This window comes from Strigops habroptila, chromosome Z (assembly GCF_004027225.2).
Source record: "Strigops habroptila isolate Jane chromosome Z, bStrHab1.2.pri, whole genome shotgun sequence".
NCBI lineage: Eukaryota > Metazoa > Chordata > Aves > Psittaciformes > Psittacidae > Strigops > Strigops habroptila.
This window is the reverse complement of record NC_044302.2, coordinates 27,137,283-27,151,784: the sequence shown is the minus strand read 5'-3', so window position 1 is coordinate 27,151,784 and position 14,502 is coordinate 27,137,283. Positions and strand designations below refer to the sequence as shown.

The 14,502-nt window shown below is 35.3% G+C and overlaps 1 protein-coding gene across 4 annotated transcripts in view; it reads right to left on the bottom strand.

The window, feature by feature from the left end:
- TMEM161B (transmembrane protein 161B) overlaps positions 1-14,502 on the bottom strand; it is a 47,468-nt gene that overhangs the window by 9,470 nt on the left and 23,496 nt on the right. For 3 of the 4 annotated variants that reach the window (XM_030469706.1, XM_030469704.1, XM_030469707.1), the window contains exons 6-11: positions 9,217-9,368; positions 8,578-8,638; positions 6,749-6,889; positions 3,084-3,197; positions 1,790-1,964; positions 22-118 (exon numbers count right to left, since the gene is read on the bottom strand). In XM_030469706.1, the coding sequence (XP_030325566.1) occupies positions 22-118; positions 1,790-1,964; positions 3,084-3,197; positions 6,749-6,889; positions 8,578-8,638; positions 9,217-9,368 (740 nt within the window). The remainder of the gene's footprint in view (positions 1-21; positions 119-1,789; positions 1,965-3,083; positions 3,198-6,748; positions 6,890-8,577; positions 8,639-9,216; positions 9,369-14,502) is intronic. The other variant, XM_030469705.1, reaches the window with a different exon arrangement.

The following is a 14,502-nucleotide window of genomic DNA, read 5'->3' as shown; positions in this document are numbered from 1 at the left end:
TATTGATCCAATTTTGCCTACCTAGTGTTTTCAAGAGCAGAGTTGTGTGAAGGAGCATTACCAACGGTGCAACATACTGCAGTGCAATTACACAAAGATAATAGAATACCCGAGCCACCTGGGAAAACAGAAAAGAGTAACTCATGAGTTCTAGCTGATCAGAGCAGACGTTTATGAACAAGTCTAGAAAAACAAGCAATTTATTAAAAAGAGGGTACTTATGCATTAAAGCTGTTTTAAAAGTTTTCTAGCATGTCTTGGAATGTGACATATTGTCTTCAAATGACCTACTGAAGAAATCCCTATAACGAACTCTAATTTCAGGATGTTTACAAATCTGACAGAAAGCGTTGAAAGGAAATAACTAAAAGCATTAGTTCTGTTACAACAAATAGAATTAATTCTGCTTCTGCAAACGACATGTCATCATTCAAGGATTCCTATTTCAATACACCAGAATCAAGCTAAATATATGTTTAATTTTTTTAAAGTCTCCAGTGATTTATGAACTAAATCCCATTTCAAAAATGTAGTTACAGTCCAAAGCCTCATCAAGCAAATAAAAGTTTGGTTAATATTGCAGTCCCTTTTCAAAAGCGAGGTATTTTTAAGATTTCCAACTGTGAAACACCAGTATTTTAAAAACAAGATGACTTTTTATTAATAGTTGATCAATAACACCATTTAAATGGTCTTTATTTCAGGTATACATTATGGTTCATTGAAATCCACTCAGATTTATCCCTGAAATCCACTAAGATTTATCCCTCCCACTTCTCCCAATCTGTTCCATCTTTCTCAAAGTTGTTACATTACATATTTTATGTAAGCTATTGACTTAAAAGACTAGACCAAATAAGGAAGGAAAAGAGTCATCAAATCACTGTCAAGCAAGCAACGAAATAAAGCTAACTGGATTTTAGAAAAGAACAGACTACAAAGTGGCAAAGAAGATGGAGGCAGACATAACATTTATGGAAATATCTCTAAAATTTCAAAGGGCTTTGTGATGAGCAAGCATTAAAAAAAAAAAAAAACCTTACATGAGAAGAAAAAGTAGCAAGACACTGACAGAAGGAAAAGCACGAGACAAAAAATACTGCAAGGAAATGGATGGAATACGATAAAAAGAACAAATTAAAAAAGTAATTCCTGTAGGATGACAGATAGGAAAGACTTTACTGGCAGAAGTTCCAGAAGAAGATAAAGCAGACATAGCTAGTAAAATAAGACAGGACTTCATTTAGTGGCTACAGCCTTCTCAAAGAGAAGGTATGAAGATACTGGATAAATGGATTTAGGAAATGCCATGTAGAGAAGATACTTTATAGACAGGATGAAAGCTCCCAGAACTAGAATTATGTACTTATAGCAATCAGCACAGTTCTGTCCTAAACCAGGTGCTGCTACATGTATTTCCTAACATTTTTCTGAAGCAATCTGCTAGCCACTGTTTGCAAATAACTACTGCACAGTCCACTTATGACCTTCAGATACTCAGTTAAGCCAAGGACAAGATTATAAGTAATAGTGACAATCCTAAGAGAGGAATCTTCTTCTTGTGGCAACTTGCCAATAACTTAACACAACTGCATAATATGTATGATATTTCTCTGCACATTTTGGTTTGCAGAATTTCTCTGTAATGGTGCTTTTTTTTATACAATATAGCCTAGGAAGCTTCATTCAGATTTCACCTCTGGTGCCACAGAAGACACAAAAACTGGAACAAAAGCATCTGTAAAGACAGAGCACTCCGAATACATAACCTCAGCACCACCATACTTACCATTTTCTGCAAATCAACCATACTTATTCTGCCAGCTTCCTTTTTCATCTGATCCACACTTTTCTGGGCTAAATTCAGATAGGCCTGTAAATGATGGCGTATCATAGCTAACCGTAAAGCACACAACAGGATTATAATCCACAGCCTGACAGTGTCAAATGTATCTTCTGACATCCTGTGGATTTGGGGGGAAAAAAAAAAAAAAAATAAGGTAAAGCTATTTTCTAGTGGTCACCTACTGCTACAGTGGTTTGTATCATCTGTAAAGAAATCTTGAAGCACATTGTCAAAAATTCTTAACACACAATCTACAGTTACGAAGTTCATGTGCAAGTAATATTCACTTTTGCCCTTCGATTCTCTCTTTACTGCTACTTCTTAGTAGACCTATTACAGCCTTAAATCCAAATTAGTATCCATTTTTCTGTGACCAAGAGCAGCTCTTAAAGGCTTAAATTCTGAGTAATGAAGATATGATGCTAAAAAACAAGCTCACTCAGAAAATTACAGATTTTGAGACACACAGTTCTGGATAGCAAATGCGTACTTCAGTTGCCTTAGATACCCTGCTATAGCACAGCTATCATTTAAAATAAACTGAGGAACAAAATGGAAGCACAAAATATGTATATTTGCAATGTTTTATGTAATAGTTCAGTAGTCACTGAATCACCTTAGAAGCATCTCGTAAGCCTAGCAAGCAATAAAAATGTCAGGCAATCATATCTGTTTGAATACTACTATTCTGAATTATCTAGACTAATAGTGACAATGACAATCACCTATGCTACTTATATTTATTTCAGATACCACTTTTTCTGAAAATTCCTTTCCCTTCTATGTTTTAAATATTTTAGCTATCAATTCCATATGCACTTCATCTACACATGCATCTTAAGACAAATCACTTAGGTCCATTCTCATGCCAGTGTGTCTTGACTGCCTTCAGTGAAACCACTCTTCCCCTGCATGAACATGTAAGATACAAGGTTCCAGAAGATGGCAGTGAGGTGGTATTGCACCCCTAGGAAGGAAAACCATTGCCGCCAAGCAGATGCCAGAAGACAGCAGCTTTTTGGGAACCACCACCTTAAAATTCAACACTCTGCAACTAATTCTCATTCTTCTAAAATAATCAGCTCTTCAGAGCTCAGCTGCAACTTCCACGAGACCTCTGACAGCAGATGCTATTAAATTTTATGTCTTTCATGTTTCTATGACTTCCACAGGACACTACTTAGACTTATGGTTTTGCTTTCAATACCCCAGAAAGAATTTTTAAAGGGAATCTTACAAAGGGATGCTCTCTTTGCCCAAAGGTGGGTTCATAATGTAGTCCTTAGTGATTGGTTTTACCCACAGTAGAACCATAAATAAAGGTGCCAAGAAGTTTATATGTAGCAATGTTCTGAAAGAAATAAAAAAAAAAGGGGGGGGGGGGGGGGAGTTATTAAATACAAACAATTACCATACTGCTGAAACTGGGGCTACAGATTTAAAAGGAGAAATTCAAATTTTAAAACAGTTGAGAGGAAGTTAAATAAGATTACTTCCCTATTCTATAGGTATGACTTACATTTCAACAAATCAGTAATACTACATACTGTGAAATCACACTGGCTGGTACTTAAAAAAAGTGTTCTTAGAATATCTGAAAACCTGATTTATTCTAAACAATCTAACGAAAGGAGCTGCCTGCATTAAGCCACACGATAGAAAAGACAGTTGCTGAAAATTTCCATGTGATGGCATAACACCAAATTGCCCTAGCTATTTCAGTTTTAATCTAGAGAGTTAGCATCTCAGATAATTATGATCAGATATATTAAAAATATGCTTTTATAGGTACTATTTTTTTTTCTTTATTAAAAATTTACTCAGATTAATTTTCATTATTGATAGAGACCAGGGGAAACAGTTCTCAGAGGTCAGATTTCCCAGTTTAATGAAGTAATTAAGTTTTTTTACTTAGGAACCTTGACTAAAGGAAACCTGGTACTTACATTCAATTAGTATTTAAACAAAACAAAACGAAAAAGAAAAAAGTCAGCACAGCTATTCTATTTTAAAAGCATTTTACAAAACTGCACAGTCAATGTAAAAATACTATTCTCTTGTAATCTTTGAGTACAAAACAAACAGCAGAATTTAAAAAGAGGAGGCAGTTTTCTGGAGATTCTTCCAGAATCCTTCTTCATTTCCAAACCCCACATCCCAATCATTTTTTATTACTAAAATCAAACTAAAAGAGTTGAAGACTTCAGTGCTGTAGATCTGGTGGTTTTGCTAGTACCATGCTTCCTCACTAAGATCAGCTAAGATCCTCTTGACTAAGAGAATCAGCTTGTCTATATTTCCATCTCCAACCAGAGAGCTTCTACACGAGAGAAAAAATGAGGTAATCAAAAGCTATTCTGAAGAACACAAGTACTTACTGATTTCTAATGTCTAAACTTCCTAAAAACATTAAAATGTTTGCATGTTTCAGAAGACGTCATTACATGCACGTTTAAATCATCGATGAAGAAATAAGCACTGCTAGTTATTCAGTGTTGCTAGGGAATGCGACAGCACCGAAGAACAGTCCAAAGCATTTCACTAACTTGTGAAAGTGTTTTTACCTGAGCTTCAACTTATTTAAGACATCCTACTGAGCTAATGGACTGGAATGTGCCAAGGGTGGCAAGAAACGCGTTCTGTTTATTTGATTACAGGGAGAAAAGCTGAAAGATTCTGGAAAATGCGGGAATGTGTATGAAAATGGTACAAATTGATTAAGACTCAAAAATATACACAGCCGAGGATATTTCTAAAGAAAGGGGGGGAAAAAAAAAAATCAAACCAGCTATCAGAACCAAAAAGGACTCCAGATTATTTTTATTCCTTTTATCAAAAAAACCCTTACTCCCTATATAAATAAAAGAACCACATTAATCATGCTGAATATATTAAGTTAACCATTAACCTTTAGGGGGTTTTTTGGCAGTGTTCTCTGGAAGTTAAGTCTCCCGTTCTGTAATATAATGGGAAAGGAACCCTGTCTCCTCTGGGGATTTTTGTGGGTTTGGGGTTATTTTGGGTTTTTTTGTGGGGTTTTTTGGTTGTTTTTTGTTGTTGTTGTTGGGTGTTTTGTGGTTTGTATTTTTCTTGGTTAGTTGGTTGGGATTTTTTGAGGGGTTCTTTTGTTTGTTGGGGTTTTTCCCTGTTTTCTTAGGGGGGGGAGTTGGTTTTGGGGAGGAGCTTGGGGGCTAGTGTTTTTCTGGGCAGCTGGACAGCTTTGGGGACTTGGGTGGGGTTTTTTTGTGGGTTGGGTTTTTTCCCCTCCAAAAGTAGACCACGTATTTGACTGCAGAGAAAGACACTGTTTTCCTGAACCCAAATTAGAAAGCTTCCCATCAGTGATATGTCGTCCTCATTTACTACTCCCCTTTAGTCACTGACAAACAATTGGTAACAGTCCATAATGACCTACTCATTGATAAAAACACATCACCAAGTGCAAATACCAATCTTCTCAGGCCAACTAGAATCTATCATTTGACAATGATTCTCCATTTATAATTGCATTACCTAATTATATTGGTATCTGACCAAGTTTTAAGCCATTTAACATAATTTTTATACTGTTCCCGTTGAATACTCAGAGTATTGGTAGACTTTTGAAAATAATTTGCTTGGTGTTGCATAAAGTTATCTTCAACAACCAGCTCCAATATCCTCTAAACATTAAGTTACAGACAATTAATTTTTCATAACCCCATTCTAGTGGCTATTAATTACCCTTTTAGTTCTTGATTAATGAACTTCTGTTTCAGAAGGCTTATATTTCTGCCTAGGATCTCATGTTCACAGGTCAAGGAAGATGTTGGAAAATTAGAGGACACTTACAGAAAAGGTAAAAGAAATTTTAGAATACTGAGAACCATAAAAACAAAAACCTAGGAAGTTTATTTAGCTTATCTGAAAAGAACAGATTAAGAAGTGACTGGGTCACAGTCTACATATAGGCAGAAAGTTAACAGCAGATACAACAAGCCAACAGCTGTCAGCTGTACCTGGGGGCATTCAACTGCAGTGAGTGCAAGTATAACACAGAGTACTTGGTTATAAATTTAGTGAGTGAAAGTATAACACAGAGTACTTGTTTATAAATTTACCAAGACGGAAGGACCCATTTTAAACACAGATTAATTTTTAAGATGGGCATTTTTTGGGGAACAACAGAAAAAAAAAAAAGGGCAGTCTGAACATAAATAATTTCCATATCAGAAAATATAATGGTTCTCTTAGGAAAGTGACCAGGCATAATGATCACAATGGTCTACGCTGCATAATGTGTCATTAACATGTATTAAACATCAAAGGTCGAGATCTATCAAAGACATTTGAAGTTTCTCCCTCAACTAGAGTGCGTTGAAGAGAAACAGTTAGGTCAGAGAAAACATTTTTACTACCAAACTCAAGGATGGCTGAAAATTAAAATACCCCTTTAAACTCATACTAATGTCTGACCCTTATTAAGTATTCTGGGTTGTTTTTTCTTTGTATCTTACCCTGAACTTATTAAATGCATGATGGTCACCTGGAGTTGGGGGCGGAAAAAACAAAAATTCCTGTGCTGGCACCTCTACTTCCTGAAAGTCATCTTAACTTCTGAGAAGATATGATGGGGAAAAGGAAGCAGTAAGCAGAAACATTCATGGTGGAGCTCTTGCAGGAGAAAAGGAAAGCTCCTTTAATTGGGACTCTAATTACAAGGCAAAGAATGTAACAAGATTGGCAGAGCACAGGTTGAGCAGAAAAAGGCAGGTGGCAAGTCTGCTCAAGATAAGAAAAGCAGGCAGCAACAGAAGTCTTAGTCACTACCTTCTTGTTGGAATAGTTTGCTTTGTTTATTTTCAGACATTAAAGATTTAAGACTCAGTAGCATATACCTATGTGCATAGATTTTTCTCTTACTGTGTTATTTTTTCTGTTGCTAAATTCAGAGCATCCAGATGCATTTGAGCCAGTCGCAAGCCAGGGAATGTCAAAAAAGCACCAATAAGTGAACACAGAACAGCCAGGAACAATTTGAAGGTTAGTTTAGACACAGGACCCCTAAAAGAAAAGAAAGGAAATAAGCATTTTCTTGGGGACGAAGTTGGGGGGTGGGGTATCAGAGACTACTTTCAACTCAACAGTATCTAACATTTAATTCAAGAAGCAAGTAGTATTCTATAGTCTTACTCTGGAATACCAGTATTATTACAAACCAATAAGGAGCCAAAAGGAAAAAGGTCGAACATTTATTTCCTAGACAAACAGCAACCTAAGATATTGCCTATAGATGTTAAGTTTGTTAGTAGAGAACAAAAAAAGAGTAATTTTAAATGTAATTAACAGCAAATCATATAACAGAAATCTAATCATTATGTTTTTAACAGAGGAACAGATGCATCATATGTTTAACTGATCAAAGACAAAATGGGTATTTAAGTTATACTACTTACATTCTACCTTTACACATTAAAAAGCTCCATCAAACATTTATTACTGCAGTTTTTCACAGATTTATTTAAAACATACATGTGGACAATTAACATGTCTCTTCCAAGTGATTAATGTAGTTTGCTTTCATGAATTATTGAGTATATAAAAAAAATTCAGGAAAACAAATATCCAGGACCAGCTGAATTATGCAATTAACAAACACTGGATTACACAAAAACAAAACAAAAAATAAAAAAACCCAACCAAACAAACAAGTGACACATAACTTACACAGATTAAAGAGGAACAAAAATAAATCTAGTAAACCATGAGTTTCAGATTCTTTCTTAATCTTTGTCATATACATTACCAAGAGACACTATCATAAATTCAACTACTGCTGTAAACAGCCTAAGCATTGCAAAAGTTGAAAAACAAACAAACACTTAACAGGAAAATTAATACAGAAGTTAGCAATCTTGCAATAGCTTAGGAAAATTAAGGTGAAGAAAACCCATGGGATTCAGGTAAGGATTTCCCATGAGTTTATTCATAAATGACATGCTAGTCTAGCTTAAGGAAACTTCCGTTCCTCAAAAATAGATTCCATAGCTTCTGCACGATACCTGACGACTTCCATGCAAAACATTCAAAGTGCGCTCCCACAGTGATGACACACCTCATGAATGCGTTTAGAGCAAGTGTGTAAGGATAGAATTGTAACCAAAATCAGTTTTGCTATATACAAAGGCTGTCTACAAAGCAACTGTATATTTATGCAAAATTACAATCTACGGCATGTTCCTTCAACAGTCTATTCAAAACTTGGATGTCCTGTAGCAAGCAGATGTTTTTGCATAACAGGAAAACGCTATTACAACCTGAAAACAGGACTGAACAACAAAATTTACTCTTAATGTCAACTTCATCACAAGCTCCATCTGTAGCTTTTGCACCCTCTTGAATGTGACTGGCATGGCAAAAATACCCATCACTTGGCTTAAGCAGTACTTACAAAGCTGAGGCGAATTACCTTGAAAGAAGTGTTTATAATTTTGAACTGTATTTTAGGAACTACAACCAAAATGTCAGGGTAGAAACTATCTCCAAGTTAAAAAGAGAAAACACAACTGCAACTTAATTAACTTGTGAGTAGTGATGAATTATTTTCATTAACCCAACTCTTCACATTATTATAGAAATTGTAAGTATGTACAAAGACAAAAATATGCAAGGCAAATGCTTGCTAAGAAAATCCAAGTGCTTCAGTTTTAAATGCACACATAAACCAGACAAACATATTTCCAGAAACTTACTGGGATTCCAGGCCCTGCTTTTCAAGAAATTGCATAGCACTTTCGGAGAAATTTGAGAATCCTGCAGAGACACATAAATGTATTTTATGAGAGTACAAACAAAGAATCCCTTTTTGAAATAAAACACTAGGTAAAATTCATCTTTCAAACAAATTTCTGTATGTCTAGCATAGCTCTCTCATATGCCATATATTATAGCCACATATTGCATTACAGCTAAGTAGTATGCCACAATGCAATAAAGTTTGATTATTAACATCTCTGGTATTTGTACACTTCAGGAACATGAATAAAATTAACATTATTTTTTACATATATAAGTGTTTGGTTTGTTGTTTTTTTTCCCAGTAAAGGAGCTTCACTTTACTACAAAAGGTAAAATAGGTTAAACGTAAAACTGGAAGGCAAATATAATTAACAAAACAACCAACCTAGGCAAAGATTACACTATTTAAAAGAAAGCAGGGAAAATATACAGGATGTCCTTCAGAATATGCATTCCAAACCAAAATTTCTTAGAAGTGTATGACATAGAGTTCTTTTTAACACAAATATTCTCAAACACTTAAAAGTCTGGAAATAAATTTTTCAGGTCATGCAATCACTAGAGCTGTTGCGAACACTTAAGAAATGAGTTACCTGATTCCAGTCCAAACTCTAGATAGTTTTCTGTCACAATGAGAATTGCCATTGCTTTCACAAAGAAAAAGAAACCAAAGGTGACACAGACTGATCTTTCACCTCCATCCTCTACTTTGAAATAATGGGTAGTCAACGAAAATAGTACCTTGCTTCACAAGAAAAAGGTTAAGGAAAATTAAGTTTGTAAAATAACTATATTTAAGAAATATAAAGCTGTATTTTGGTCATCTACACTAGGGCTGTTCTATGATGCACAATTTATTTTTTTTAAGTAATATGTGTTCAACCAATTTCAGCTTAAAATTACAGAATACTGTAAAGCAAAATAATCACATAATGGGTAGCCAGGAATACATTACTCTGGAGTATAGCTTTGATTTAGGCTTGCTTATTTATAGTCAACTGCAGGAATATTCATTATCAACCTAACAGAACTAAACCACAGTTTAAACAAACAATTACATAAATATAAGTTAGATCAAACAAAAAATAAGGCAACTATATCTTCAATGCAAATTATTGATATAAATGAAAAAGATTCCATTGAACTAGAATAACTCAGGATTTAATATATCAATTTCAGAATGCAAAATATTACTTCTGAATGCAACAACTGTGATGGCAGGGAAGTAAATAAACATTTTTAACCACAGAGGAGCTATACATGTTCTTCCTGGATGCAAGGTACAATGACAATACAAACAGGAAGAACCGGCTGTTCCAACAAGCACTTTTGTCCATAATGGGATAAAATTTATTAACTATTTCTACACACTGGGAGTGTAGACCTGCCTACACAAAAAATTGTGATGATTGTTGCTTAGATTATTACATTTCTGTTTAATAAACAGAAAACATATGAAAGATGAAACTTAGATTTCCCTACTTTCACATGCATGTCTTTGAAATTTTTACCTGTCAAAGACAGTAAAACAAGTGCATGTTTAGTAGTATGTAGGAAAGAAAAAAGCTATCCCATGGTTATCTTGGGGGAAAAAAAAAAAAAAAAAAAAAAAACCCAAAAAATAAAACCCCTTTTAGTCTGGTATATTAGGTCCTTTCATGTAACCCTAGTGCCAAAATATCTAAGACATCACCTGCTCTGTTATAAACCTGTTTTAACACATTTCTAAACATAGAAGTTATCTCCAAAGTTAAACAGAAGATTAGGATAAATTTTTCTTAATACTGCAGCCCATTACAATTGTGGGTTTTTTTTCAAATGGCAGGCAATATCCAGTCCATGTAAGTAGCTGAAGATCACTCCAGACATGACCTGCTTTGAAAAAACGAAGATAAAAAGGAAAAAAAAGGTTTTAAGTGTAAATTGTACCCTTTTTTCAACTACGCAATAACATGTTCATTCATATTTGCACTTTTTTTTTTTTTAATACAGGAAGTGTTTTAAGATGTAGATTGCATGAAAACATGTTTTAGGTTATCTATTCAGTAACACATACGAACAGTCATCAGTTAATCTCTCAAGAAACTATATGATTATGCAATATTGCACTTCATTAGCCATCACATATTTAACATACACACTGCTGTATTTCACGCATATGCAGAGAGGTACTCCCATGTACACAAGAAAGTGGCCTAAGCACAACATCTAGTAACTCTAAATTCACAGTGATCAACTTCAGCTCCCTTCATAAATCACAGAAAGAAGACATAGCTCATCCAACACAGAGGTACATAATAGGTTATACAGACCGTGTTCTGGAAAGCTCTGTTTCTCTAATGCATTCTTACAGCCAGGTGTCTTTTTACACCTAGGGACATCAATCACAAATTGAATGCACATTGATTCAAAATCTTGAAGTTATACAAAGGACTTCATAATAGTTTGTGATCAACAGTCCTAACCTATAGAGATTTATAACTCCTTTGACACTTCATTTTCAACTATGGGTTGTGCCTAAAGGATGTGGAAAATGCAACTAGAAAAAAGAAAGCACACTGACAGTAAATTCTAATTACAGTGCAGATTCAGTACCCAATATACCAACGAATGATTATGCAAACTACATGTGACTGAAACTCTCTGTTAGTCAAGGTAAGCACTGCTCAGCAACAACTAAAACATCAGTGTGTTACCAGCATTATTCTCAGACTAAAGCCACACAGCACTGTACCAGCTATTAGGAAGCTACTACCCCAGCCAAAGCCAGGAGAGACACTAATAACAGCACTTTGGGACCAGCACCAGATTAATGTCTGGATTTTTTCTGAATATTTACACTATGAACATTAAAAAATGCTAATAGTGGGCTACTGCACTGAATCAAAGCATCTGTTTCTAGAAGACACAGCTGAAAAAAATTTCAATCATCACTTCTAACTCTGCTAAGCTTTTGTTGGTCATTCTGTCAGCCAAATCCTTAGTAAAATCCTTAGTACATGAAACAGAAGAAACATCTGCCATCGAAACACAAAATCGGCTGCTTTCAATTGAAAATTCTGAATCAACAAAATTTTTCTCACACATTATGATTAATAATTTATGGTCTTGCCATACTGAATCAGTAAATAGTTGTGTACATTTTAAAATATTCTCACCATTCCAGAAGCCTGATGTCACAACACACGAATGAGCCAGTTCTCTTTCGACATCTCTTTTCACCTGCTTAGGTTCCCATGATCACAAGGATTGTTATCAATACCTCTGTATTTCACCCTTTGCACCATCCTCCTTCACCCAAACAGCCGTAATGCTTGGCATAATATTAACGTATTCATGGAGATGTTAACTCTAATATAAAGTTTAGACTGTGCTTCCTGGTACTGCAGCCTTCTGCATTGCCACTAACCCCTCAGACTGCACAGGATCACACTACTTCATCCCATCAGTCCAGCAACCATATAGGTAATTAAGTAAATTCAATACTAGGAAGCAGTGACTTCACAAGGATTTCTACAAAATCACCTACTTTGTGCAGAAGCCTCCAATAAAAACAAGGTCTATTTAATGCCACAGGAAAAAGGAAGTAAATAAAAGTTGTACAAAATCATAGAAAACTAGTTCTGACCATTTGTTCCCTTTGTATGATTAACAACTCTTAAAGTACCTACTACTAGGTTACACTTGTACACAAGTTTTATTTTCCAGAATTTATTTATTTCTACCTATCAGGCCGTTCTGCTCTACACTTTCCCAAATCTGCATATTTTTTTAGAAGTGCCTCATGAATTTTAAACTTTAACTTCTCTAAACTTTCTCCCACCCCAACAAACTGACAGAATTCCTTAAGAACTTTCTGAAGTATACTGCCTATTACCAACACCTCAAAACAGTATTGGTCCCTTAGACAATACATGCCTAGATATAAAAATGCTAAAGCATGCAATTGACTGTTCACAGCTTCTACAAAAAATTTAGATTTTAGCACATGATCTTTTGCTTTTAATAACTATTCTATCTGATCTTATTTCTCTTCCAGTCATGTAGGAAGGCTAGTGAGAAAATATAGCTAATGTGCTTCTAACATGCAGGGAATACTAAATATGTTTCAATCTCCTCCGGGTCCAAACGTGCAATGAGTTCTCAAGTGCTTCAGCCAGATGAGAAAACTGGAAATGCTGGTTTAGGCTCAATTTATGTAAAAGTAGCAGTGAGAAAGAAATAATAAAAGAAAGACTCTAATAACTACTTGCATGTTCACACTACTGAGGCAGAAAGCTTGCTCTGCCAGGCAACTTCATCTTTTTTACTTTCTGCATTTGGTTTTGCCCTGAATTGATGACCAAATGAAAGCAGTAATTAGGGCTGTATTCAAATATCACTCTAAGACAGAATTACTGCAGTGGATTTTCCTACACTATACAATTCACAAGTCTGTTTCACCTAGAGTTGCAATCATTGTAGAACTATTTAAGTTGGCTACAACCGAGATTTGGCTGCCACCAATAAATTTAAGGGTGCATTATGGCTTTAGTATTTGAAGCTTGTTTTTCCATTAGCTCTATTAACCTCCCCCTCATCCTCAAAACGGGAGTCAAAAGTGTTGGCTTTCATTTTTGATTTCTTAAGCAATAGCTGCCTCTCCTTCCCCCTGCCAACATTAAATTAAAATTCATGACTTCACCCAAACAAATAAAACAAAGGCTGTAATACTGCTATAGTACCATTATAAGGTGCTCCAGAGCCAGACACTGACTTTCCTGTCACTGTGACTAGAAAAAGCATCTTTTGCACTGTGGACGTCTCCACTGACAAGTCAAAGGAGAAATACCTGGTCTGGAAGCAAGCTACGGACAGTCTCTTTTTTTCTCATAATGTGAGTCAACTCCCTCTTCTAGCAAGTTCTTACTCACTACAGGGAAAGTTCTGGGTATCATTTTTACTTCAGGCTACTTACAGAAAGAATTCCTCTCCTTATCATAAAGGCAGCACACATTTTAGTAATTAAGTACAGAGAAGCATTAAGCATATCCAAAATGGTCAGCCAAATATAACCAAGCATTAGAGTTCAAGGGATCTATATTATAACCCCAGCTATTGCTAACAGCAAGCAAAAGACAAACAAAAAAAAAATCAACCCAAAATCCCCACGCATACCACAGTGAGAACCCCTACTGAAGAACAGGCATTTATACAGAGGAATCAATTTTGAATATTCAAGTGCTATATCGACCCTAACTTAGCACTTTATCTGGTTGTCAGTTGTTGAGGGTGCAGAGGAGTTGCAGAAATTCATTTTCTAACTCATCTTTCCATAACCTGCACTCTTGCAGGCCCTTATTCAATTCCACTGCTTCATCTCCTATTAGGTCTTTAAAAGGCAACTTTCCTCCCTAAAGCGTAAATCTGGATTGGTATATGGAAAGGAGTTAATTACTGTGCAAGCACCCATGTCTGATATTGCCTTTTCCAGTAAAAACAAACATAACAGTTGCTTACTTTTATGGTCCAATATTGCCTGTTTGTTTCCCTCAGTTATAGAGGGGAATTCAACTTTTCACAGAGCTTTGAAAATGTACCACCTCTGCTCCCACAGCTGTCTACACATCTTATTTTCCATAAACTTTTTAAGGGTGTCTTGAATGTACTTTGAAATTATGAATTCATGCATGTCTCTTTGCTATAAATTAGTATACACATTACTGTACTATTTTGTTCAGGAAGTATCAGATTAAACAGACTGCAAACTGAAAGTGTGCAATAAATTGCAATAAATTGCACACTTCTTCAGAAGTTGTAAATACTCTCTGTACAGAAATCTATTTCTGAATGCCAAACTGGGCAAAATAAAATTAGTTTAGAAACACTTCATACTACAG